General features: G+C 38.0%; 2 protein-coding genes across 6 annotated transcripts in view; one reads left to right on the forward strand and one right to left on the reverse strand.

The window, feature by feature from the left end:
* The window catches only part of LOC128634906 (death domain-containing protein CRADD), a 33,936-nt gene extending 16,148 nt beyond the window's left edge, over positions 1-17,788 (forward strand). Inside the window, exons 3-4 of one of the 4 annotated variants that reach the window (XR_008397808.1) lie at positions 346-418; positions 5,062-8,168. Coding sequence is in view for 2 of the 4 variants with exons in the window: in XM_053685651.1 (XP_053541626.1) it covers positions 17,581-17,726 (146 nt within the window). In the remaining 2 variants the exon portion in view is untranslated. Of the gene's footprint in view, positions 1-345; positions 8,178-17,580 lie in introns of those variants that run through there. The other 3 variants (XM_053685651.1, XM_053685652.1, XM_053685653.1) reach the window with 3 other exon arrangements.
* Positions 8,336-24,685, reverse strand: LOC108262276 (condensin-2 complex subunit H2). Of its 2 annotated transcripts, none has more exons than XM_053685649.1 (20): positions 24,532-24,685; positions 23,725-23,843; positions 23,374-23,475; positions 23,130-23,191; positions 22,101-22,170; positions 19,416-19,478; positions 19,044-19,123; positions 18,538-18,662; positions 18,167-18,321; positions 16,544-16,618; positions 15,853-15,922; positions 15,285-15,386; positions 12,993-13,037; positions 12,841-12,911; positions 12,630-12,726; positions 12,425-12,499; positions 12,279-12,328; positions 11,872-11,973; positions 10,418-10,567; positions 8,336-9,352 (listed from the first exon to the last, which is right to left on the reverse strand). In XM_053685649.1, the coding sequence occupies exons 2-20, from the start codon at positions 23,830-23,832 to the stop codon at positions 9,209-9,211; spliced, it is 1,746 nt and encodes a 581-aa protein (XP_053541624.1). In that variant the 5' UTR covers positions 23,833-23,843; positions 24,532-24,685; the 3' UTR covers positions 8,336-9,208. The 2 variants fall into 2 exon arrangements, with proteins under 2 accessions (XP_053541624.1, XP_053541623.1); XM_053685648.1 differs by having other exon boundaries at positions 18,523-18,662.
* Positions 24,686-27,033: the final 2,348 nt, after the last annotated feature.

A 27,033-nucleotide genomic window follows, 5' to 3' on the forward strand; every position in this document is an offset into this window, starting at 1 on the left:
GTATATACTGAGGGCAAAAGTTTACAAAAGCCCAGCTACGAATATTCAGTCTCATTTTCCGAATAATTAAACTCCACACATTTCATGTTACCCCAAGTTTCTTATGATAAATCACTTTAAGTATCAACTTTATTCACATCAAACGTAATTTTAAAACAATTATTTCACTGTATCAGACTTCCAGTGGGTCAAACATTCATATACATCAAGTTGACACACTTTATAAACAGTCTGTAAGATTCCAAAAATTGATCTAATGACTTTTTGAAGCTTGGATTTCATTAGTAGAGCAAATGTGGCTGTAAATGGCATACCGATTAATGTCTTTTTGCTCTTAATACCACGGGAGAATCCAAGAAACTCAGCCAAGACCTCAAAAAAACAACTGAAGGTACCACAAGCATCTGTAAAAACAATGGTATGCAAATATACAATCTTAGGACCGCACTGACATTGCATTAAGTAAAAAGGCACAAATTAACTCCCATGAATTAATGAAGTTTGGTCCCAAAGTTTCAACTGAACCCCAAAACAACACCAAAGGATCTGGTGAAGGAGTTGGGGCATCAGGTGTCACGATTCCCCCATGAAGCAGCGTGCTCGAAGCGCGAATGCACGAGCACCTGCTTTTCCGCTGTTGACCGTACGGACATTGGGACACGTGGGTTTTGTTTATGTCTGTCATGTCTCCTCCCTGTTCCGTCATTGGCTGGGAAGTCACGTGTGTCCGGATTACCCTCAGCTGTTAGCAGTTGCGAGGGTAATCATGTCCGCATATATAACGCGCGCTTCCCAGCACACAACACGGAAGATTAAGTAGTACGTAATACGAAGTGAATGTTTAGCGTTAGTGTAGTTCGTGTCATAGTCATAGTCATAGTCAGTTCCCGCTGGATATCCGCTTCCAGTTAATCGTCATAGTTTGTTTCTTGTTTTGGTTATCAACCTAGATTCCTGCCTAGCCCTGTGTATACCTGTTTGCCAATCGCCTGACCTCTTGCCTGTTTATGAATTACGTTTTGGATCACGTTTTGGATTTGGCTGCCTGTCTGTCTTCAAAATAAACACTGTTCATCCTGCGCTTGCATCCGCCTTATCTCTGCTCCGTCGCGATTTGTGACAGAATCTTCCGCCGAAACATGGATGCAGCAGGAGGACTAGAGAGAAGGCACGCCACAGCAACTAGGAAAATCGTAGGACAATACTGCATCGGGGAACGCTCGGATTACTGGCCGCATTTTTCGTCCGTGCAATGTCCCTAAAGGTACACCATTGAGTTGCCGCCAGAGACAGCCGGATTGGGGAGCTACCCGCTGGAGTTTCTCTTCAGCTGCCAGGAGTATTTCTGCAGCTTGGCGGTTCCCAAGCCTTCTAAGAGAGAGTGGATCAGGTTCCTGGTGTCCAGGTTTTAGAGCATTTGCTTGGTTCATTTATGTTGTGATGGTTTCTGTTTTGATCGTTTCAATGTGCCAACCTTGTTTACCAGCCGTAACAGCAATGGAGCATGAGACAAGGCTTAAGAGCGACTCCAAGGCTCATTTACGGGCTGTTCGCGTGTGTTCTGAACCTGTTTTGCATTACGCCCTTGCATTGCACAAGCGTGTTTGATGAATTCCAATGTGCTTTCTTGCTCATCTGAATAGAGTTCCCTCTGCATTTCGACACAGTTTCATAACAGGCTTCAAGTTGCACAGGTGAAACCCCGGTGTAGTTCAAGTCCAGTGTCATTTTCTCTTGGCCATCAGAGGAAGGGAGCATGAGTCAAGACTGAAGAGCATTTGATTGGTTCATTTATGTTCTGATGGTTTATGTTGTGATGGTTCATGTAATGACTTATGAGCCAAGTCTTAAGAGCATTCGCTTGGTTCATTTATGTTATGATGGTTTATGTTATTATGGTTTATGTAATGACTTATGAGCCAAGTCTTAAGAGCATTTGCTTGGTTCATTTATGTTGTGATGGTTTATGTTTTGATCGTTTCAATGTGCCAACCTTGTTTACCAGCCGTAACAGCGATGGAGCATGAGACAAGGCTTAAGAGCGACTCCAAGGCTCATTTACGGGCTGGTCGTGCGTGTTCTCAACCTTCCAAAGTGTCATGGGCCTTCTCAAGCCCCGCCATGCTTTCCTCGTTAATATAGTGGACAATATCTCCACCTGTCACGCGGAAGACCGGGGTTCGATTCCCTGACGGGGAGTCTGTTTTGCATTACGCCCCACTGTTTGAATGCCACGGGGCTTGTTTGCTCAGCCGAGTGCGATTCTGTATGCCGTCAGCCATAGTTTCCATGCGACACATATACTCTACTTTTTTCACATTTTTATGCTATTACCACACCAGATTAGATCACTCCGCTAAGAGACAGCTCTCCCGCTGCATGTGGCTGTATTACACAGGGGAGAACAATACATTCTTCACCACAGGCTGCACGTCGGTATAAGTTTTGGGACACTGTGCCATGAACAAAGCAGGCCTTGCAAGTGGATTTAAAGTGTTGCCAATTAAACAGTCTGTATGTGCCACTTGCTTTAAATAAACAGCAGGAGATTGAGCACCAGTGACTTGACACCTACAGCCGACAACGCTACAAGCAGCGTTCATACCTGCACCAGAAAACCCCGTTGGATTTAGAGTACGAGGCCTTAACGTGATTTAAGGAAACACTAGGCTTTCTACCGGAGCCGACGGACGTGTTTGTCCGTGTTAGACCCTTCTTCAGCCACAACTTTGCAGTCTCGTCTATATTCTCAGGTTTCCGCACGTGGTCGCCCTCTTCAGTACATTTATTTCACTCAAGTAAATAGAGCCTTTACTAGTTTACATGAACACATTCGGACGACTTACTTTACGTGAAAGCATTTTCCAGGATAGAAAATTAGTTTGCAATCGTGTTTGATGAATGCCAATGTGCTTTCTTGCTCATCTGAATAGAGTCCTGAATATATTCCTTTAATCCTTTAATACCCAAACAATAATTAGAGTTCTGTAACAGAGAGATATTTCATTTCCAATACCCTGTAATGTATAATACTTAAGTAATGTCAGAAATGTCTAGCTCAGAATCTGCATGGTCAGTTAATGGTGCAGTAGAAACAGTACATGATTTAACAAAAGATATCAGATTATCAGATATTAAACAAAAATCAATACACGATTTTTCAAAAATCAATACGCGATGGAACATATATCGCTAATTATTTTATTAGATGTGGTAGTGCCATATTTAGAAGGAAATCTGTCATAACATAAATCAGGAGCCTCATTAAATTCCCCACCCAAAATTCAGGATGTAGACAGATATTTTATCTTTAAAGGGTCATGAAACCTCCCTCTTTCAGCTCAAATCTACCTCTCAAATTTTTTTGAAAAATGCAGCTTGAATGGGCATGGATGGCTGTGCGAAGAATGGAAGGGTAAGTGGGCATAGCAGGGAAAGGCAGGAGAGGAAGAGGGGCAAGCCTTCAGAACACTCAGAGGAAAGATGGACAGTGACAGAAGTTTGCAGATGAGACAGCGGACTTCTCTCCTCCTGAATCCCCAGGGCTAAATGGAGACACAATAGATAGTAGTGCAGGTCCTTTGCCCTATCTATTTGTGAGGAAACTGTTAATAAGAAGACACCCCCCCGGAAACTGTTAATAAGAAGACACCCCCCCCCCCATCCCCCATATTATTTTGGCTATTGGAATTGACAGTAATCAGTAAGACTGGAGGCCTGTAATTTTGATGTTATAATTATTGAACAATTACCGTTGAATTATTAGTCATGATGAGAGACAGAAAGAAGATTTGGTACTTATACCAATAGAGGGCGCTGAAGACCAGTGGTAGGGGAAAAACACCCGCGAACTACTACAGAACTAGAACATCACAGCCCGGGATGTTGAGCTGCACTGTTGCAGTGTGTGTTATGTTATCTATGCGATTAATATGTCTTGTAATTAATTGCAGAACATAAAGACAGCGATGAGCAAATAAAGAAGCTACATTACCCCAAACATGCCTTACTCGTTTTAAAGTGTGCGACATATTTACATCTCGAGGTAGGCACTTGGCACATGTTGTTGCCAGAGGTGCACCTTTAAATGGAATACGTGTGCTTGTAAGCAGGTTTGCATTTCGGCCTTGCATCTGTGTGTTCAGTTCATTCAGATAATGAAATATATCTGCCAGGTATGCCAGCTTTGCACACCACTCATCACTTGCAAACAGATTTGAGTATTCAGACCTCTTATTTGTCAGAAACACTTTAAGTTCCTCCCGCAGCTCATACACACGGGCCAGCAACTTGTCACGCTACAACCATCGGACCTCCGTATGGAGGAATAAGGCTTTATACTCCGCTCCCATTTCCTCACACAAAGATACTAATATACCTTTTTAAAAGTCGTGTCTTTACAAAGTTCACAATGCGCACATCATCACAGGAACTAGTTCTGCTGGTAAAGTATTTGCAACGAGGGCCTCACGGTGCAGAAAACAGTGTGTAACAATAAGATCTGGGTTTCTTTCCTTCACTCTGCTAACGAAGCCTTAGGTGTGCCCGACCATGGCTGCAGCTTCATCAGTGCAAACACTTCTGCAATTTTCCCACGTAAGTCCTCCCTGGTCAAGATTTTTAGATGTGACCCGAAAAATTTCCTCTCCTGTTGTTTTTTTTCTGGCAGTGCCTTACAAAATAGGAAGTCATCTCCATCCACAAAACGCACATTGGCCAAGAGCTGAGAATGTCCACTACTAGACTCATCAAGTTGCAATGCAAATTTCCCACTGATGCGTATCTTTTCCAAAATATGACTTTCGATGTCTGTAGACATGTCATCAATACATCTGGCAATTGTGTTATCTGAGAGCAGGACTTTAAATATGTCTTTAACTGCGTCAGGGACTTGTTGACAATGGCTTTGCAGGCAGGTAGTATTAATGTCTCTGCCAGAGTGTGGGACTTTTTTCATTTAGTTACAAGTTCAGCAACCAGGTAACTAGCTTTGAGGGCTTTCTCATTTACCTTTGTGGTTTTTCTCATTAAAGTTGCCTGTATCTCTGTGTTTGCACGCAGGTGAACAAAATAGTCCATCGGCTTGTTTTGAAGCGACGGGTGTTTCGTTTGGAGATAGCGTTTAAGGTTGCTTGGTACCATGGCGCTGTTGGACAGCTTCTCGCCACACACCAAGCATAATGGAGTTGGTGTCGTCTCATCCCCGGTGAAAGTAAACCCGAACGAAAGATAGCTTTCGCTGTATTGCCTCGAGCTCACCGTCTTTGCTTTCTTTTTACCATCACTCATACTAGGGCCTTTACCTGGATCACAATCTTGTCCAGGGCCCAGTTCGGAGTTTGCATTTTTCCTTTTTAAAAACTTCTCCATCACAGCCACCACGACCTGTCGCAAGCGTCACTAATTCTCTTGTCTCTAAGAAGGAACGCGGCAATTAACTACCTGCTGCCACCAGAACGAATATTACATTACTCTGCCAGTCACTATATTACAGCACAGACACTCGAAAATGGCTTATTATTTGCAGATAATAATTAATAAAAATGTTAATGAAATAAAAATAATTTTAAGACTAATTAAGTGAAATTGGAAAATTTCTCACGCCATACTGGACTATCTTTCATGGCACACTAGAATGCCGCGGCATAGTGGTTGAAAATCACTGGATTAGACAGTTTATGTGTAATCCAAATTCAATGTGGAATTTTATTCCTAATTACTTCTTTTCCAAATTAGGCGGTCTCCCTTTCCTGGTGATCTGCAATTATAATATTGCTAGAATCCCTTACAATTTATCTGATGTTTCATAACCAAGAGTTACTTGTATGGTTATAAATCTTTAAGCACAGTCTTTTTCCCTCATCGGTACTTTATTTGGAACAACCAAGATATTGTATATAAGAATAAGTCTTTGTTTTTTAGTAATTGGTTTGAGAAGAAAATTTTGACTGTTTCACAGTTATTTAACTCAGAAGGTCTTATTTTAAACTATGAAGAATTTTTATGTAAATTTAATTTCCCAGTAACTCCCAAGGAATTTTCCATTGTAATAGACGCTATTCATAAAGGAGTCGTTATGCTTCTAAGGGACTCTGTTAGATCATCTAACACCTTACCCATTTCTTTAGACCCATTTGAGTTGCAAGTAAGAAAAGTGTGCTTTTTGTCACATCCTTCATCATGTAATGGAATTAGATCTCTCTTTCAAAAGGAGCTTGTAACAACTCCATATGTGGCGTCATATTGGAAGAATTTGGTTGACCATATTCATTGGAAAAAAGTATGGACTCTTCCTTTGAAATACATAATAACTAACAAGGTTAGAGAAATTTCATTCAAATTATTACACAAATTTTACCTGGCTAAAGTTGTTTTTTTTATTTTTTTTATTATTATTATTATTTTTTTTTTTATAAAGTTTTACATAAGATATAGACACAAGTTGTTCTTTTTAGGATGCTATTAATGAAACTGTTCTTCATATCTTCTGGGATTGTCCTCACACACAGATACTTTGGGTCGAATTTTCTAGGTTTATTAACAGCAATGTGCTTCCGGGTTTCTCTTTGTTTTTAAATGATGTACTGTTTGGCTTCTGTAATGTACAAAAAGCTCAATTTAATGAATACTTTATTATTAATCTATTATTGCCCCTTGAAAAATGTCACATTCACCGCAGTAAATTCACTTATCAAAATTCCTTATTCATTGTATGTAGAAGAGAGGTCCAACAGTACATCCAAAATATTTCATCATCTAAGAATCTTAAAGCTCTTAAGACAGTAAACTTGTTTTACCTTTTTAATTTATTTCAGCAAAGTTTTATGTTTTTTTATTTATTATGTGTGTATGTATGTGTGTATATATATATAAGTATGAAATATACACACGTGTATAAATGATTTTCATTATCATTTCATTGTATGTAATTTTTTTTACATTTTTCTATGTATCTGTATTTTTGATACCTTGGCATTAATACAATTTTTTAAAAATTAAAAAATGAATAAACACTATCACTGCCTGTGACGTGTGACAGGACGAGATTTTAAACCAGGAAAACGAAAATAGCAGAAAAAAATCTCTAAATTAAACAGTTTTCTCCTACAATTAAAATGAGCAGAAGCTGTCTTTTATGATGTGCGATACAAACACCTCTTTTAAAATGTCAGGAAATGTAGTTTAGTGTTTTATGAGGCTTTAAAGATATTAATTAGGAAGTTAAATCTGTATAGAGACAAGTATTAAGATTGCAACTGTTGAAGCCATAAATATTAGCGAGAATAACAATTCGTTCACCAAGCTGGATAACAACGATAACCATCTGGATAACCATCTGCCTTCATTGGAACAATGTGATTCAAGTACAGTCTTATTAAAGTGCTGATTAAATAAAATCATAACACCAGCAGAATTACTGGAAACATGACAATAGACAATTTTACTCCTCCATTGATTGGACCAAAAAGTTTCGTCTTTCAAGTTTGAATACAGTTCTTGTGAAAATAGACATCTCTGCATTTCGATTTACAAAAAAAAAACTAAAGCTTTGCGTTTAAGTCTCGAATTTCCCTAACATTGAGTGAAAAACAAGTCCTAACCACACGCTATAAACGAACTACACTGTCGCTCGACTTAAACATCACCAAGCTTCCGACAACTTCTCCAAACTTGATTTAAAAATATTTTCCATAATATGGATTTATTCTGTGGATGAGTCTTCATCCAGATTTTTGGGGGGATTTGTGCACAGCATATCTGAACCAGTTTATCTGTAATTTATTTCCTGTTCGGCATGATGACGTTAATGTCCCTGCCAACCTCTATAGTCCCATTCAGCAACTTGTTAGCAACCATCATTTTCAACACATGCAAATGCTTTAAAAAAAAATCATGAGTGCGGTATTATTGGTGTATTTTATATCATAGAATAAACCGTGAAAATATTTTGAGCTTGTGTTCACCACAGACCTTTTTATTATTATTATTATTATTATTATTAAACTTTCAACTTTATTCAACTTTAATTCATTCAACAAAATAAACTACACACAATGACATTTAACATCAAACAGAAACAGGAGGATACATATAAACGGATCTTATCTTGTACAGGTTAAAATATTAAATTCTACAAATAACTTTAGTACGAGCGATGTTTTTATATACTTCTTAGTTCTAGCAGTTGAATTCAATGAGTCATAAATTTCCTTTAGCTTTATGTACACTAAAAATACATTTTTAGCACACCTGAGGAGGTAAAAGAAGCTGGACGGGCTTACCGGGTTTATGCAAGCGCTGGACCCAAGGATGAAGATGGAGATTATATCGTGGACCACACCATCCTTATATATCTCGTTAATCCAGATGGCCTTTTCCTGGACTATTATAACCGAATGAAAGATGCCACGCAGATTGCTGACAGCATTCATCAGCATATGAAGAATTATGTGACGTTATTCCCTGACCAGCGTTAAGTGTGATACAGGAAGATTTGATCACATATTGCAAACTAAAGTGTACCTGGATATGAGAGATGGACTAGGCACTGAGTAAATAAGCAGCAGATAGAAACAGGCTAAAGACAAGTTAAATTTAAATAGGGCTGACATTTTTAAAATGTGCCACTGATCAACTTAAATATTTATGCTGGTCTTTTTTTTTTTTTTTTTTTAAATTGTTATCAAAATAATGTAAGTAGTTGTTTGAGGTTCTGTAAGATCTCCGAACAGTTTATCCAAATGATCCAAAACAAGACGAATTTAAAAAATAAATAAATATAAATATATATATATATATATATATATATATAAAAAAAAAAAAAAAGAAGTTCTACATTTTCAGGAAATGATGCATGTTCTTTATCACCTTTTCTGAGAAGAGAGAATCAGTATAATCAGTATAAATGTAATATAGCACAAATCAAAAGGTTTAGGTGTGCAGGTGCACTTTTTTTTAATGCTTTTAAGAGAGTAATACACAAGAGCCATTTGAAAGTGACACAAATGACATAATACAAACGTGCATAATGAACATCTCATACACAAATTACTATATTTCCCCAAAACTGCACTTTAATATAGTTATAGGCTGAATAACATCACACAGAAGGACCAAATGGAATTGCTTCTATGTTCCAGATTATGTATATAAATGTCCTTTTGCAGTGTTATTCAGACAATGAGCCAAGATGAAGACTTGTGAAAGGTCAGGGAAGGTCACGCTCCAGGGGGGCACTGTAGATTTTGAGGCGTTCGTGTGCCCTCTGTTTGGTCAGTAAGGACAGGTGAAAGGTGTCTATGCTCTCATCAAGTCCAGGGCTCTTATCGATCTCTACAGTGTAGTCATTGGCCTGAAGGGGACACAAGGACACACCAAATCGGAAACTTTTACTTGCAGGGCTTTCTTACCCAAATTCAATTACAATATCAGTTACATATGAATGGTGTCACATGATTGACAAACATCAAGGATCAGTTCATAACTACAAGAAACTGAGTCAGAGCTGCTTCTTTGGAGTGGTGGTCAACACACATCTGGGAGATTTTTTTACCCCAGGAGGACTAAGATTATTTTTTTTTTTTAAACTGAATTTTGTATCCAGATTTAAAGTAGCTGAATCATGCACCTGCACCGTTCCAAAATAAATCAGATTACAATTTTAACTAAACCAATCCCTACATCAAACACAAAACTGAGGTTACACATAGTATGAAGCTGGAAATGTGGCTAATTCAGGTAGGCTAATTTGATTAGCATAATATTTTGTCCAGCACAAAAGCAAGGATATACTGTATATTGTATTTGTATAATCATTATATTTTGTCAAAAAAATTAAAACGGCCATCAATAAGATGTTCATAAAAGGGCATGATATTCAATACTTAAACACAATAAACTGCTTTTTAAACACAGTAGGTGAGGTTGTGCCATATTCCAGGCATGTTTCAAGGCACAAGTTTCACAAATTGAGCAGTGTTTCATTTAATTCTTGCACCTGTGATTGGGGAAGATAAATAAATAAAATGTTCATTCCAGTATGATACTTTCTTAAGGTCCGTACTCTCCTTTTGCCACTGTTCAAGGTATCACAATAAAACACCGTAACCATCACATTCAGAACCACAGTATTTTATTTTAAGTAGGGTTTGCAGTTTAATCAGTACTACCTGTATCCGTGTTTTTCCCCCTTTGGGTCACTGGGAAGTGACAAGCTAGTTACTGCAGGTAAATGAATGTATGTCTCACTATTATAATCTTTTCACATACTAAACTGGAATCAGCCTCATCTAATGAACATAGTGAGTGAGAGAGAGAGAGAGAGAGAGAGAGAGAGAGAGAGAGAGAGAGAGAGAGAGAGAGAGTGAGAGTGTGTGTGTGTGAGAGAGAGAGCTCGCACGAGCACACATGTACTAACCAGCTGAAGAGAAGCCAGCATGTATCTACAGGCTTCTGTGTTGTCCATGCCTTTGACAAGCGATGCAAACGATCGTCTCACCCCAACATCACCAAGTGCATGGACAATCTTATCCCCATAGTCATGAATGTCAAAAACCACACGGTCCTCCTGGACAACAGAGCACCACCGACTGAATCAGCTGAATGCATTAATTTTTTTAAACAAGAAATTAAACACTAAAGGTGATTTTAACAACAGGGAAACTTGCTCAAATTAATATGATTTTATCATACTATCAAGATTTATTAAAACAGAATCTCAGGTCATTTAGTCCTGAAACATAAAATAAAGATGAAATAGAAAATGTAAAAAATTAGCAGCATTTGCACAAATAAAAGTACATGCTCTCTCGTATGCATTTATACAATAGTGCTTGAAAGTTTGTGAACCCTTTAGAATGTCCTACATCTCTGCACACACACACACACACACACACACACACACACACACACATGACCTAAACCATCATCAGATTTTCACACAAGTCCTAAAAGTAAACAAAGACAACCCAATTAAACTAATGAGACAAAAATATTACACTTGGTTATTTAGTTATTGAGGAAAATGATCCAATAATGCATATCTGCAAGTGGCAAAACTATGGGAATCTCTAGGATTATCAGTTTAATTCGATGGTAAAATTAGAGTCCGGTGTTTTCAATCAATAGGATGATCAGGTGTGAGGGAGCACCCGGTTTTATTTAAAGAACAGGTATCTATCAGTCTGATCTTCACAACACGTTTGTGGTAGTGTATCGTGGCACGAACAAAGGAGATTTCTGAGGACCTCAGGAAAAGAGTTGTTGATGCTCATCAGACTGGAAAAGGTTACAAAACTACCTCTAAAGAGTTTGGGCTCCACCAATCCAGTCAGACAGATTGTGTAATATTTTGCCCCATCTGTTTAGTTGGGTTCTCTTAGTCTACATTTAGGACTTGCGTGAAAATCTGATGATTTAGGTCACACTTATGCAGAAATATAGAAAATTCTAAAGGGTTCACAAACTTTCAGGCATCACTGTACCCATTACATTTATACTTCTACATGTGAGCCTTTAAGATGAATCCTACATAAGCAATTGGTTTTTTGGATTTCCATAAATACTGTTTACATAACTACATAAAGATTCTTTATATTAGTTATGTAAAACACTTCAATAATATTTTAAATACAGTAAAATACAACTGCATAACAGTAGATCCTAACTGTGGTATAGAGCACAGGTTCCCTGGTTCTGTGCATGTTTGTGGTGTCCCTGCTCTAACGCAAACATACTTCAACTCAGGACAAACTGTTAATTAGCTGATTAGTTGGATCAGGCATTTTAGAGAGGGGAAAACACTAAGGTGCATAAAAAGGGGTGCCTGTTTGTATGAAAGTACGAGTTCTCCCTACACAATTCATTCATTACCTGAGCCAAGAGCCGAGGGTTGATCTTGTCCTCCCACTCCATTGCCCTCTGAGACAGAGTGGTCTCCTGAGCGTACTTCTGGGAGTTGGCTAGGAACAACTCCTATGGCCAGAGAGGACAGTCAGAAGCACACATGCATGTACTACCTAGTCAGCATCACAACAGTCCAGGGAATATATTCTGAGCTGTATCCCTGGAGCAAAACATAACTCCAACTCTTAATTTAATAGCAAAGTAAATGGCTGTTTAATCTGGCTAAACAGTTAAACAGTCACCTTCATCACTGCTTGGCCCTCCAACAGATTAACAGTTGCATAAAATGATTTAAACCACTCAATTTGTCATGAGAACGCTGAACGTGGACCAATCTGGAAGAAAGCTCTTAAGTATTACAAGACTATGCATACCACATTCTTTTTGAGCAAGTCCTCATAATTAATCCGGCCCATCTGTGAGTCTAGGAACAAAGAGGAAAGATGAACATTTCATAGTTCAAAAAAAACAAAACAAGCATTCATGCTTATGAGAACTAGACTGAACCTGCATACATTACCAGTGAAAATTGGATCATGTTCACCAGGTGCATCTTCAAGCAAATTCTCATTTTCATGATCTGATAAGTTATCACCTGGATAAAAGAAACCTCATTCATGAAATGGACAAGAAAAAAAAAGAACTAGTCATTTATTATTAACTCCAGGGCAAATCTAACCGATCTGTTTTAAGAAGCTGTACATGTATATGCTTGTTTCTCTCACCATCCAAGTCTGGATGGCGGACCACCTCATCTTTGTCCTCTTGATTCTCTGGCTCCAAGTAAGTTCTTCTCAGCACGTCATCAGATATGTACACACCCTGTAACAACCATAGGATTATACATGTCCAACAAACACATGTACACATTCCAAAGTGCAATTTTCATAAAGACAAATGCATTATCCACAGGACATTCTAATACTACAAGTATACCGTTTTTCTTAGAAGCTTCTTCCGCAATTTAAGCTGCTGATCCATCTTCTCAAGGTAGATGTAGTTGAATTCTATAAAGAAAAAATGCGATATGATCATTCAAGCCGAACAGACTGTAGAGAGCAGTTGTACATGTTGTTCAGAAAATTTACCAGGATGAAAAGGTCCGTGCTTAAGCTTGCGGTCCATGTTGTCATCTACAGGAAAAGAGAAGCAGAAACATTAGAAGCATTAGATAGATTAAACTATCAAAAGGACACAGCCTCAGCACAATATATACACTACTACACTATATGGCCAAAAGTTTGTGGACACCTGACCATTACACCCATACGTGTTGTTGAACATCCCATTCCCGATTTAGGATCCCTTTGCGCGGTTATAATAAGCTCCACTCTTCTGGGAAGGCTTTCCACTAGATTTTGGAACTTGGCTGTGGGGATGTGTATTCATTCAGCTACAAGAGAGTTAGTGAGGTCAAGCATTGATGTGTGATGAGGGTCCAGTTCCAGTTCATCCCAAAGGTGTTCAGTGGGGTTGAGATCAGGGCTCTGTGCAGGACACTCAAGTTCTTCCACTCCAACCATAACACACCATGTTTTCATGGAGCTCACCTTGTGCAACAGGGGCATCATCATCATCATCATCATCATCTTGGAACCGGTTTGGGCCTCTTAGTTCCAGTGAAGGGAAACTAAAGCTATAGCACACAGAAATTCTATACAATTGTGTGCTTCCAATATACGAGTGTGATGGTCAAGTGCCCACAAACTTTTGGCCATATAGCGCACACACGTTTTTAGCATAAAGAAATGACAGTTTATTTAGTTCCAGTCCTTTTTAAAGTGACTTAATTTCTGTGTTGTGAGAAATACAAATGAAAATGGTCTAATATTTTCCTTTTAAAACCCATTCACAAACAAATTCTTACGTCAAGAGGAAGCGGGGGACGACAGTGAATGAATTAATTAATTTTGGCAACAATTGGCTTTTATACTATTTTAATTCAGGTTAAACCCATAAAACCCATTAAAAAAGGCTTACTACCTGTAAAATATCCAGTGCACTCTGAAAGTATTGGAACAGCAAGACCAATTCTTTTGTTTCTGTGATGCATTTGGACATTTGGGTTTCAGCTCAAAAGAGGAATATGAGGCAACAGATCAGAATTACAGCTTTCATTTCCTGATATTTATATCTAGACTTGTTAAACATGGGACCTGTTGTTTAAACCCACCCATTTTTAAAATATTGGAGCACGACAAGTGTTTATTGTTGCCATTGTGTACCCTGTTAGATTGACAGTTTAAACAGTTAATAGCTCTGAATGTCTAATTTTGGTTTGAAACCTGGATTTCACCTGTGAAGACTGAATTTGTTGTTAAAAAGGATAAACCAATATAAAGACTAGAAAGAGAAATGCAAGCCATTTCCAAGCTGAGAAAAGAGAGAAAAATCTATCAGAGCCATTGCGCAATCATTGGGCATAGCCAATTCAACAATTTGGAATGTCCTGAAAAAGAAAGAAACCACTGGTATACTAACAACCAGACATCAAACAGGTCAGCCAAGGAAAACAACAGCAGCTGCTGACAAACACAGAGCTGTGAAGAAAAACCCCAAAAACAACAGTTAGTGACACCATCAACAACCTCCACAGGGCAGGGGTGAAGGTTTCACAATCCACAGTTCGAAGAAGACGTCGAGAGCAGAAATATAGGAGGCCATACAACAAGATGCAAACCTCACATCAGCAGTAAGAAGCAAAGCGAGACTGGAATTCACAAAGAAATACAGAGATAGGCACAAAACTTCTTGAACCTAGATTGACTTCTACCAAAGTGATGGAAAGGCGACAAAGATAGGATCTGCTCATGATCCAAAACATACAAGTTCCTCTGGTCAGGCATGGTGGAGGTAATGTCTTGGCAAGTGGAACAGACTTTGATGATAGTAGTAGCAGAATGAATTCAGAAGTCTACAGAAACATTCTGTCCAGTCTTATCGGGAGAAACTTGCAGCAAGACAATGACCCAAAACACACTGCCAACTCAACACAGGACTTCATCAGGGGTAAAAAATGTAAGGTTTTAGACTGGCCAAGGCAATCACCAGACCTTAATCCAACTGATCAGCATTTCACCCCTGAAAAGGAGACTGAAGGGAGAAGAGTCACAAATGAGGAATGCAGCAGTTTAGTGAGGTCAGTGGGTCGCAGGCTTCATGCAGTTATTGTAAGCAAGGGATATGCAGTATGAGCACTGGGAGTTTGGGTTGGAAATTTATAAATACACTGTACATGTTAATCTCTGATTTATTGCATCACCTTACAAATTTTTCATGCATCATATTTTTTTCCTCCATATCATGCAGCCATAGTTGGAATTCAGACAGTAATGACACTCTTGAAAAAAATTCAGATGTCCTATTAAACACAGACTTACAAGCACTTGTGCACCACTCCCAGAAGTCCTGTATTTCTGAGTTGCCTTCCCTTTTACTTTTGCCTGATTCATCTAGGCCTGCAGGCACGTTGTAGCACTTCCCTAGAGAAGAAAGAAACTTTCATATACAGCAGTTCAGAGTAGAGGTCGACTGATAGTGGATTTGACACATACCGATAATTAAGTTGTGCAGTACCTGCCGACAACTGGACTAATCAACCGACAGTTTTTAATAGTGATGCTGAATAAAAACTTTTTTTTTACCACACACACACTTTTCATTAATACATATTGAAGTAAATAAAATATATACATCTAAGCTGAACCAAAAAGTAACATTCCTAATAAACACCACAAGGCTTCAGTGCTTTCTTTTCTTTTATGTACTGACAGTGGACACTTCTCAACCGCGTCGGGAAAAACTATCGGTGTGGATTTTTGCCAGTAACCGGTTATCTGTGCCGAATAATCGGAAAAACCCTTAAGAGTCAGAAATGCGAGATGTACCACATTACAAATATTTAGGAGAAAAATGTGCAGACACTTCAACAGAAAGAATCTTTTTCACCTATTTTTAGGGGTTTATCTTCTCCAAAATGCACATAGGGGTCATGCCATTTCCAAGGATCCACAGTTTCCTGTAACAATTACATGTATGCATCATAATATTTATGTTCTATTAAAGTGTTTACAATAATGTAACTGGATAGTCCACATCATGCATTGTGATAACCTATGCAGCCTATTTATATCCTTATACAACAGTTTATTTTAAAAAAAATAATAAAAATCATACACTACATGTACACTGTTCAGAAACAGGCTATATCAAAACCAGATATTGCAATCTCTCATCCTATATGTTCACAGTTTACTAATTTAGGTCTTGAATCTTCTTTAAGGAACTTATCTGTACCATGGATGCCCAAGCCATTTTAGAAATAAGATTTGCCCATTGTTAAGAACATTCACATGTTCCAACCTGGAACATTTTGTCTTGCTATGATGTAAAGAAAAAAAATAAATAAATTAAGAATAATTTTTCAATATCAAAGCAATTACACTGGTTTATTTCAGAGAAAATTTTGCACTCACGCAATCTATTTATTTACACTATTGTTTCCCATCTGGACAAACTGGACCCGCTTTAAACTATACCTTATTTTAATTCAGTTAGTGTATTATAAATATAAATTTAAGGAACATAAACATGAGGAGTTTGGGCTCTCTGCAGATCCTGCAGTTTGCCAACTTCTTACCTGTAGCTGCTTGGGCTCTTCAGCAACCGGACGCACTGTAGGCCTCTCACGCAGCATTCTCTTCACACTGTGGCCCTAAAGAAAATTCAAGACAACCGGGTGATTCCCAACTTTCAAATAGAGTAGAATGTCTCCTTGACTCCTTCCTTCAGTCCTTCAGCCTGTCAGGACGTCTCTCAACATTATCGATGCATCAACTGTTTAAATGCCCTCAGAAGAACTGAGCGCATACGCTTCCTACTCCTAACTGCTAATTATTCCAGTGGTCTAAACTCTCCACCTTCACATAAATATCCACAAAGAAATGAGGTAAAAACAGCAAAGAAATTAACAATTATAATTTAAAATAATAGCTATAAAAGTAATAAAAATCATAATTAACAATAAAAAAAATATATTTAAAAATTAAAAATCCTTGGATCAGATGAATTTTCATAAAGCATGCCCATATTGAAAGTCAGGTGATGAAATAGAATCTAGAGGCAAAAACCTACAACTTTCTAAAATGTTTAACTTTCTAAGGCCATCACCTTTTAACTTTCAAGTGATGTATATGTCCAATGATGTTCAGACTGATGATATTGAAAGGCAAGTAAGGCCATCTTATTTGGCATCAATGAGAAAAAAATGTCAAGGAAATAAAGTGAGGAAAAGCAGTAGAACAGTACAGGTCTGGCCAGTGATTACTTTGTGGAGGAATGGGATACACTACAAAAACTAGGTAATGCAGAAAACTCAACAAATACAGTATTTTGCTTTGTTAAACCTGCAGTATCAAGTTCAAAACTGTCTCCTTACCTTACCCTGATTTGCAATGGTAAGCTTACAATAAAGATTTATAATCTGAGCTGTCCGGTCGGATTTTGCAGGAAACGACACATTTGCGTGGCCTTTAATGTCACCATGCCTTTGTGTGGTTAAGTCACGTCCATAAACAGAAAGAAGAGCAGGCTACTATATCATGTGCATGGGTGCTGAGGATGGTGGAGTGTTTGTAGTTGTCCTGAAAGAGTTTCTTAAAATTTTAACTTCTTTAGATGGCTGCTTTAATCTGGATATTCTAAACACATTACCACCACCACAGACATCTGGGGAATCAACCATTATCAAAACCAAGAAACCTCGAACTTCGGAGAGCCTGCAGTCAAAAAGGGAACGCACAGAGCCCGTGCTACGAGAGTAAATAAATATCGGCATGGCTTTTGAGAGGTGATGAAAACTCCGAAATCTGAAAGGATCGAAGACTGACGCAGAGATGACTTTTCTGCAGAACAGGTAAGACATTTCAGTGGCTCAATAGGGAGCTAGCTAACATGAGCACACTTGTGAGCTTGATTCAGCTAGGTATTGAGTTTCCTATTTTTTTGTTGTGGTTGTTGTTTTGCTATGGTCAATGCAGTAAACCGCACTTGTTTTCTGTGAGCTATAAGCAAGGGCAACTCACCTCTGTCGTCTGTCTGCCCCCACCTCTGTCGTCAAGTATTGGAGCTAATATACAACCCATACCTCAGTGCCAAAACAACCCATGGTGATAGAGAGGCAGGAGTTCAGTACTGCAGCTTACACACACACACACACACACACACACACACACACACGTTCATAAACCAAATTTGTTGGTACCTGATGTCTCTCAACATGCTTGTCAGACTCTGGTTCCACCTCCATATCTTTGTCTATCAGATGAGCAAGCTCCTCACCACCATGGCAATCATCATCATCATCATCATCATCCTCATAATGATCAACAGCACCAACAGCCCCTGCCCTGTCCTGTCCTAGAGACAAAAATAAAATCCAGGTAATGAACAAAAAACAGGGAACTACTGAACATAAAAATCAGGCACTCTTGTAGCAGAGCAATGCTAGAGGATCTACTGAGCCAGACCAAGCTAATACTACAGCTCATTTTTCCTCACTGCTCATATGCCCCACTGTAAACAACAAACTACCACTATGGGCATAACAGAGAACATTACCTGTGTGTCCATTACCTGAAGCCTCTCTGTGGAATTGAACACAAGAGGAACCAAGACCCAGGCGCATGATTCCCAATGTGTCTGGGATGCAGTTATTCATCCAAAAATCTTTACAGCTGCCAAGAACCTCTCCCTTAATACTGGAACAAACACAAACTTTTCAAAGGATCTGAATTACTGTTTATTTCTGCATTATTAAGTGCTTTGTTTATTATTCCCTCAGATAGGCTGCACAAATTAAGCACAACAAACTAGATTTTTGAAGATGGAGTTTGTTTTGAATGCATTTTGTTCAACAGCACCCAAAATGAATGAAACCACTATATAATCTTTATTAAGCATTCTCTATGCATACATAATACTGTGTTTTCCCCCTTATTCTAGCCAGTGGAATTTTTGGAATAAATATTGTTTAGCCTGACTCTTTTTGCTTCTACTGCTTGTCCAGTGAAATGGATCCCATGTCCAGCAGAATTCCCTAACTAAAGTCAACAAATTAATGCCTTGCAGCTGGTTTTTACCTGAGGAGCGGATACTTTTGCTTTTCATGGAACTCTACAGGAATCAGAGACTCAGGAGGCAGCCGAACAATCTTCACTGGCTGAAGGAACATAGCAGAGGTAAGATGCAAACAAACTTTACCTGAGAAGTACTTTTCATCATGTGCATAATATATACAAGTTACTTGTAACTGCCTTATAAAAAGGTATATGTGAACAATACCAGGTTTACTTGTGAGAACCAGCAAAACTGACCTAAGCTGCACATTTTCATCTTGTGATGCATACGTGTGCACACAGTTTCTGGATACAGACCAGCACAGTATATTTATTTATCACACACACACACACACACACACACCTTAGTTTCAGTTATATGAAAATAAGACTTACTTCAGCTGGATCGGCTTTCATGTCCACACTGTGAGTACTGGGCTCCTCTCCTATCACATCAAACTGTGTAAGGGCAGAATATACTTAGTCATACTGCATGCATGCTTCAATTGAGTTTTCTGAGTTTTCACTTGAACTACATAAGATATAGCAACAGGCAAACATTTCAAACAATCAAAATCCATAATGACTATAAAAAGTAATTATCTTAAAGATCCTGTAGCTATATACAGTGCTGTGCAGTTTTGAAGAGGTCTTCAGAAATAATTAAACTAAACATTTCCACAGTATGGCTCGACATTAAACTAGGGCTGCAACTATTGATTATTTCCGTAATTGAATAGTTGGCCAATTATTCTTTTTTTTTCTATTAATCGGAGGGGGGGGGGGGGGGGTACTTTCAGTGCCATTATTTATTTAAACACACACCAGAATGTATATTATTCAACTGCTTGTTTTTTAATCCATAAACAATAATGCATAAATACATACACACACACACGCATTACTTTTTATGGATGCAAAACAATCGAGTTAAACTACAGTCCTAAATTAATAATCAAGACTCCCTTTCACTGCACCTTATGGCTTCTGTTACTGACTGCCTTTAGACATATTGCTTGACTTTTGATCAGTGTTTGAATTTGACATTACAGATCTTACTTGCGATCCCACTGTTTATCACACATCTAAACCGCGAGTGAGGAGCAACACGGCCTCTTTACTAATAGATCACTTCCGTTATAATAAATAACGGAAGTTACACTACAAGCATAATACTACAAGCAATTACAACATAATGATTTGCTTAAAAGGTTTAGTTTAATTTAAGTTTACTCACACCAGTTTCTCCAACCCCTTGAACACAGTGGAGCATTTTGGATATGAACATAAGTTTCTCCTTGTGCATCACTGTTGTGCTTACATGCTACACAAACTGTGCTTTGTAAAGTTTGAGCGTCTTCAGGGTGTTTAATATAAAATGCTCCCCTGCCTTAAAGGACTTGAAGGTCGCACATTTTCTTCCTCAGTCACTTGACAAAGCCTGCATCCGATGGTGTCTGAGGTCATGTTGGGAATAAAAGGTAACATTGACCAACAGTAAACTGAAGAAAGTCATAATCGGTGTCTCTGGGTATCTGCTAAAGCTAGTGTATGTGCGTATGACGTCATGTGCCACTGACCGGGAAGTGGCTTATACTTACGGTTAGTAAAAAAACTAATGTGTTCCATTTGAGACGATATTACCTTTCTAAAGTTCATACACTAGACCAGTGGTTCTCAAACTTTTGTGAGCTCTGGAGCCCTAGCATATTTCAAACAATTCACAAGGACCCCCTTACTCTCCAACAGTTATAGGCTATATATTAAACAGTCATTTCTATACATGATACTTTATTTTATTAACATTCAACATTTATAATATTAACATTGGACATTTAAAATTGAAAACATTGTTTTTTGACATTTTATAGTTGGTGAGACATTTAATTAGACTCTCCGAATTATCTTTATTTTATCCGTCAATGCGACATTTGTCTTGAACTTGTCTACCACTCATAGGTTCTTGTAAATCATTTCATTTGTAAATAAATACATCAATGAACAATTGTCAGCTCAGCTAACGTGATATTTGTGATTGTACGTGAAACCAAATTGGTTACTTTTAAAACATCATTTGAATATATTTGATACATTTAACTAAATAAATAAATAAGAAAGAAAAAGAAAGAAAGAAAGAAAGATTTAAAACTATCCCACAGCTCTCCTGCAATTACACCATTGACCACTAGGGATCCGTGGACCCTGGGCTGAGAAACGCTACACTAGGGTACTATGCACTACGGTGCATAGAATAAGTGTATAGTACGTCATTTGGGAGACAACTTTAGTATTTACTCTCCGAAGCGTGTTTTCAGAACAGAAGTACTGCAATGAGTAAATGTGCCACGTGCAGACCAACTAATCGATAATGAGATTCGTTAACAATCAATTCATGCTGTGCTGTTGGTGTTTGCTTTTGTCATAGGACAGAAGTACATCATGCCTGAAGGCACTGGTCTCCTTGACTAATCCCCTTTTGTTTGCTATTTAATCAATGATTTAGACTTTGAAGTGGATTCCGCTAATATACATCTGTATGCTGACGACACAGTGAATTATACTGCAACAGTCTTTAAATCAAATTGTACTGAACTTACAGAATGCATTCAAGTGTTATACAACATTCTTTGACACAGCTGAAATTGATTTTAAATTAAAAAAAAGACAAAATATATTTATTTTTTAGTCATCATCATTCTAAGGCAACTGATGTGATCATTTCAACTTTAGATGGAACAACCATTGAAAAAGTTAGCTCTTGTAAATACTTGGGTATATGGTTGGATGAAAAACTAATCTGTTGAAGCTTAAAACAAAATTGGGGTTCTTTTATTGTTTAAAAAACTGCTTTCCTTATGAGGCTAGAAAGAAAAAAGTACTCTCCACTATTTTAATCTATAATTGATCATGGTGACCTTGCTTATATGCATGCAGCTTCATCTTTAAGGAAAATGGACTCTGTCCATCGTGCAGCATTGCACTTTGTTTGTGGGGCAGATTCACATACTCATCACTGCATACTATATGAATCATTGTTGCCGTAGGTCGCCTAAGACATTTGCACAGTTATTAGTTAAATACCTCACAGTCATCCAGATCATTCTCTGTGGTGCCATCAGTTACGCCATGTGCAAAGCCTTGCTTGTCACGTCTATAGGAACAAAAGGAAAACCAATTTACACCTGTATCTCAGACCAACGACTGATTTAACTAACGGTTTTAACTCTGACCTTTATTATATATTACTTTACATTTTTAAAAAAATTCATACATACACATATCCAATCATATGTAGAATAAATAAAGCAGAAACAGGTCAAGAGACAGGGCTCAGCATGAACACTCGGACGGCCCTGCGGCTACGCGGCCCTGACACGCTGTGTGTTCTGACTCCTTTAGAACATAGTCAGCATGAACTTTTTCAGCAACCTGTGCTACAGTAGCTCTTCTGTGAGATCGGACCAGTCGAGCTAGCCTTCGCGCCACACACACACACCCCCCTTGGGCGCACAAGATTCTGTCACCGGTTGTCCTTCCTGGACCACTTTTGGTAGGTACTAACCACTGCAGACCGGAAACATGCCACAAGACCTGGCGTTTTAGAGATGCCCTGACCCAGGCATCTAGCCATCACAATTTGGCCCTTGTCAAAGTTGCTCAGATCCTTAAGCTTGCCCATTTTTCTAGCTCCAAACACATCAACAGGGCAGTGGTGGCTCTGGGTTACTGTTCAGAAAGTCAGGGGTTTAAGCCCAAATACCACCAAGCGGCCACTGCTGGGCCCTTGAGCAAGGCTCTTAATCATCTCTGCTCCAAGGCTGTACCCTACTTATTAACAAGCTGGGCTATGAGAAGAAAAGAATTTCACTGTGCTGAAATGTATGTGTGACCAAAAAGACTTATTTAAAAAAAAAAAAAAAAAAAAAAAAAAAAAAAAAAAAAAAAAAAAAAAAACACCTTTCAGAGCTGACCGTTCACTTGCTGCCTAATATATATCACACCCCTTAACAGGTGCCACAGAAATGAGATAATCAATGTTATTCACTTCACCTGTCAGTGGTTATGGCTGATTCTTATTAGTAGCTTTATAAAACTTCCAACATACATTACCTGCGGTTTTTGTTTGAGATGAAGTCCAAAGTTTGAAACACCAAACTGTGAAGTAGTTCAACCTGGAAGCAACATAATGAAATTAATAATTTAAGAAACAAGCAGTGTTTGAGATGTATTGTTTTAGACAAAATGTTATCAGTGCCTCAAAGAACCAGTCAAGAAAACTGAAAACTGGACATGATTAACTATCATCCAAGACATCCAAGTCTGGTGTCCATCCTACAGCCAGACTGAAAATCACCTTTCTGCCATATATGCATGTAGAGCCTTGAATTAACAGTGCTGCTTCAGCAAAGTTCATCATTGTCGTGCCTCCATCAAATGAGATGGTCATTTGGTCCAGCTGCAGAAGACACAGATATCAGCAGCAGAACGGTCACAGAGTGTAATCCCTGTACAACCACATGCACTGTGTTCATTTACACATAAAACTCTACATGATTTTTTAATTCAAATGCCAGCGCACCCATGTTGTACCCTTGAGCAAGGCCCATAACCACCAACTGTTCAGCTTATTACTCATCTTCAACTTGAGTAACTAAATATTAAAGAAAGTCTCCTCAATCTTACTAAGGAAAGATAACAAACTTACCTCTTCTAGGTACTCCCCAAGCTGGGTGGCCAGATCAACCTCCCAGTTTTTTGTAAGGTCCCGGATGGGCTGTAACAGGTGGGCAAACCTCCTCTCCCCAGAATTCATAGCTACAAGTCCTTCAAAAGAAAGTCAACATGTCATTTTCTTTTGATATTCATGGCCAGTATTTGGCCATATTTAAACCACTGACTAAACATCTTTAGCTTTCACAAGATAAAGCATGAGATATACTTCACCGAAGACAAAAATTTGAGAACACAATACGGGCAAAATATCATGTTGCAATGAGAGAGAGAGAGAGAGAGAGAGAGAGAGAGAGAGAGAGAGAGAGAGAGAGCGCAATTAAAAAAATCATCTTAGGATGATGTTTTTGTTATTATTTTTATTATTACAATGATAATATTGTGATTACAATTTTTATTACAAATTTATTGGTATGACTGCATAAAGCATTTTGAATTTAATTGCAAGCATAAACAAAAACATAATGTAATGTTTATGCATAAAATACAGATATTGTGTGTGTGTGATTGAGTGAGTGAGAAGATTTTTTAAGAAAGAAGTTAACACTAATTGAAAGTGCTGCAGAGTCAGTAAGTTATACAGTCTATACAGAAGTTATGGTGGAGGACTTTAACAAACTGTCCAGATATGAGCGAAACACAGCAGAGGTTTAATGAGATGAGATTAAATGAAATGAAATGAACTGTTTATGATTTGTATAACACACTGCCGGAGGAATCAGTGTTAATACAGACCTCTAAACACTCAACACAGCACCTCACTCAGTTCCAGCTAACCCACCTTATAAAGAAGAGAAATCCGACATCCAAATCAGTGACGAGCTGAAACTTGCTCTTTACAGAAAGTTGCAGACTCGCTCCTCTTAAACGGAGATAAACAGACAACTGCTCTAAAAAACACACCTGCGTGGCTGCCATTTTAAATGTTTTACCGCCTCAAAGACGCTCACGAGAGGAAGTGACGCCACTTGGAACGGAAGTGCTACCGATAGCTCGAAAGCAGGATAAAGTTTTGTTATGATGTTGCTGCGTCCTTAACCGAGCAAATACATCGGAATATACTTATATACAATGTAAATATATTTAAATATAAATATAATATTTACCCTTGTCGATTTAAACTATCTAATATAAAAATGTAAATGATTCATCTTCAAATGTTTTCTGCTACAACAGTGAAATTCATTCACCTGTGTGTGTGTATGTACATGTGTGTATGAAAAAGCTAAGTTGAGTTAGTTTGGTCTTTTTCCTCCCCGAGAACCTGTTATTCTGTTACAAAGGAATACATTTACATATATTATAAGCATTGTCAACATTTTAGAAAAATATCCAATCATTGTAATAAAAAAAACTTTCTACGGATAACATTATGATGATGTGTTCCAATATGTATCTTAATTACTTTATTGTTCACTGAGCTCATGTCTTTATTTATTTTTGTCTGTTATTTTTTATCATTACTTTTATTTAACTTATGTAACTAAATTATTCATATTTAGTTTACTACCACTGTTATTATAGAATATAAAGTATAATCAATGTGTGTAACTACAAAGCTTACTAATGTTTGGATAGGTTGATAAAGTATTGTGTAATATGTATAACCAACAGTTATTCACCAGAACTGTGTTTCCAACCAAAGCCCTTTAAGCTTGCAAATCAGTGTCAAAAGAAAAGATAAGACTTCCAGGAGGAAGGGTACCAGGCTGGGACTAGAGCCTTGGAAATGCCAGTCAAACTACAATGCATGTCTTTTAACTCAGGGAGGAAACTGGAGTGCCAGGAAGGAACCCCTGAAGCACATCGAGAACATGCAGACTCTGTGCATACATAAAAGAGGCGGGAATTGAACCACCAAACCTGGAGGTGCGAGGAAAACGTGTTAACCTCTAACCACCCTGTGGGTAACCATGTGGACATCATTTGCTGAAATCTGATGCTGCATGCCAGGCAAAGCTGCAACTGCTAAATAATTCCCCATCTACAATCAGTAGCAATCAAAGTACAATCAAAGCTTTATATATATATATATATATATATATATATATATATATATATATATATATATATATATATATATATACACATACATATTTGGTCACGCAAACATCTGATCTTCTTTGAAACAGTGCTTATTAATAAAGTTGATGCACTCGATCAAATGACACATAAAATTTACATTTTGTAGTAATTTTCACAATTTAAATGTACAAAAAACCAAAAACAGTCACATGGAAAAAGTAAGTACACCCCTACATTTATTAGAATCAGGTGTTGGATTTATTAGATTGGGTGCCAATGATTAGAACCTGCTTAGAGAGTGCAGGTGGAACCGGTCTTATTTATATCCCTCTTATATCTAGTGTATGGTGTTTGAGGTGTGTGGTGTTATTATGCTAAGATCTAAAGATTTCTGCAAGGCCTTCAGAAAAAAAGTTGTGGATTTAAAAGGATCTCCAAATTATATGCAATACATTATTCATCTGTAGGGAAAATAATCTAACGCAGATTTAAAACAACTGCCAATTTGTTCAGGACTGGCCGTCCCAGCAAATTCAGCCCAAGATCTGATGCAAAAAGAAGTCTCCAAGAACCCCAAAATTTCATCACAGGATCTGCTAGTAAGTCTTGCAACACTTGGTGTCAAAGTGCATGCTTCTACAATCAGAAAGAGATTGCACAAATTTGACCTGCATGTGAGGCACCTTGAGGTGGATGAGCTACAACAGCAGGAGAAAACATTTGGTTCCATTTCTGTCAGCCAAGAACAGAATCTGAGGCTATCATGGGCACAGACTCAACAGTTGAAGATTAAAAAAAAATTACCTGGTCTTTTTACAATCTTCAACTCTTTGAAAGTCACAAGATTTGTCAATTTCAGTATTGTTTCTGACCCCTCTAACACCACTCATATTGATATGACATATTGCAGGCTTTGTCTTTGTCACAGGCTCCCAAATGAATTCATTTCTGTTGGGAGAATAGAGTAGATCACTGTGTGACTGAAATCACCTGCCGCATGGGGATGCTAATCTAAGAGCTAGGTTAGAGTCTAAGGAACAGATAGGTGACTGAAAAATGAACTTGTTAGCTGGAGGAAGCTTCTGACTTTATCAGCTAATTCTATATAACTGTGTTCTGGGTAAAATGTAAAACATAATTAATTAAAGTTGCTTGTATAGAGAGTGCTCCACAGTTCCTTAACATTCTGCAGTGCCTAATGGATGATAGTAGGAATAATAATATTTATGTTAGTTGGATGTGGTAGCTGGTAGGAAGG

Source organism: Ictalurus punctatus, chromosome 14, assembly GCF_001660625.3.
Source record: "Ictalurus punctatus breed USDA103 chromosome 14, Coco_2.0, whole genome shotgun sequence".
NCBI classification, from domain to species: Eukaryota; Metazoa; Chordata; class Actinopteri; order Siluriformes; family Ictaluridae; genus Ictalurus; species Ictalurus punctatus.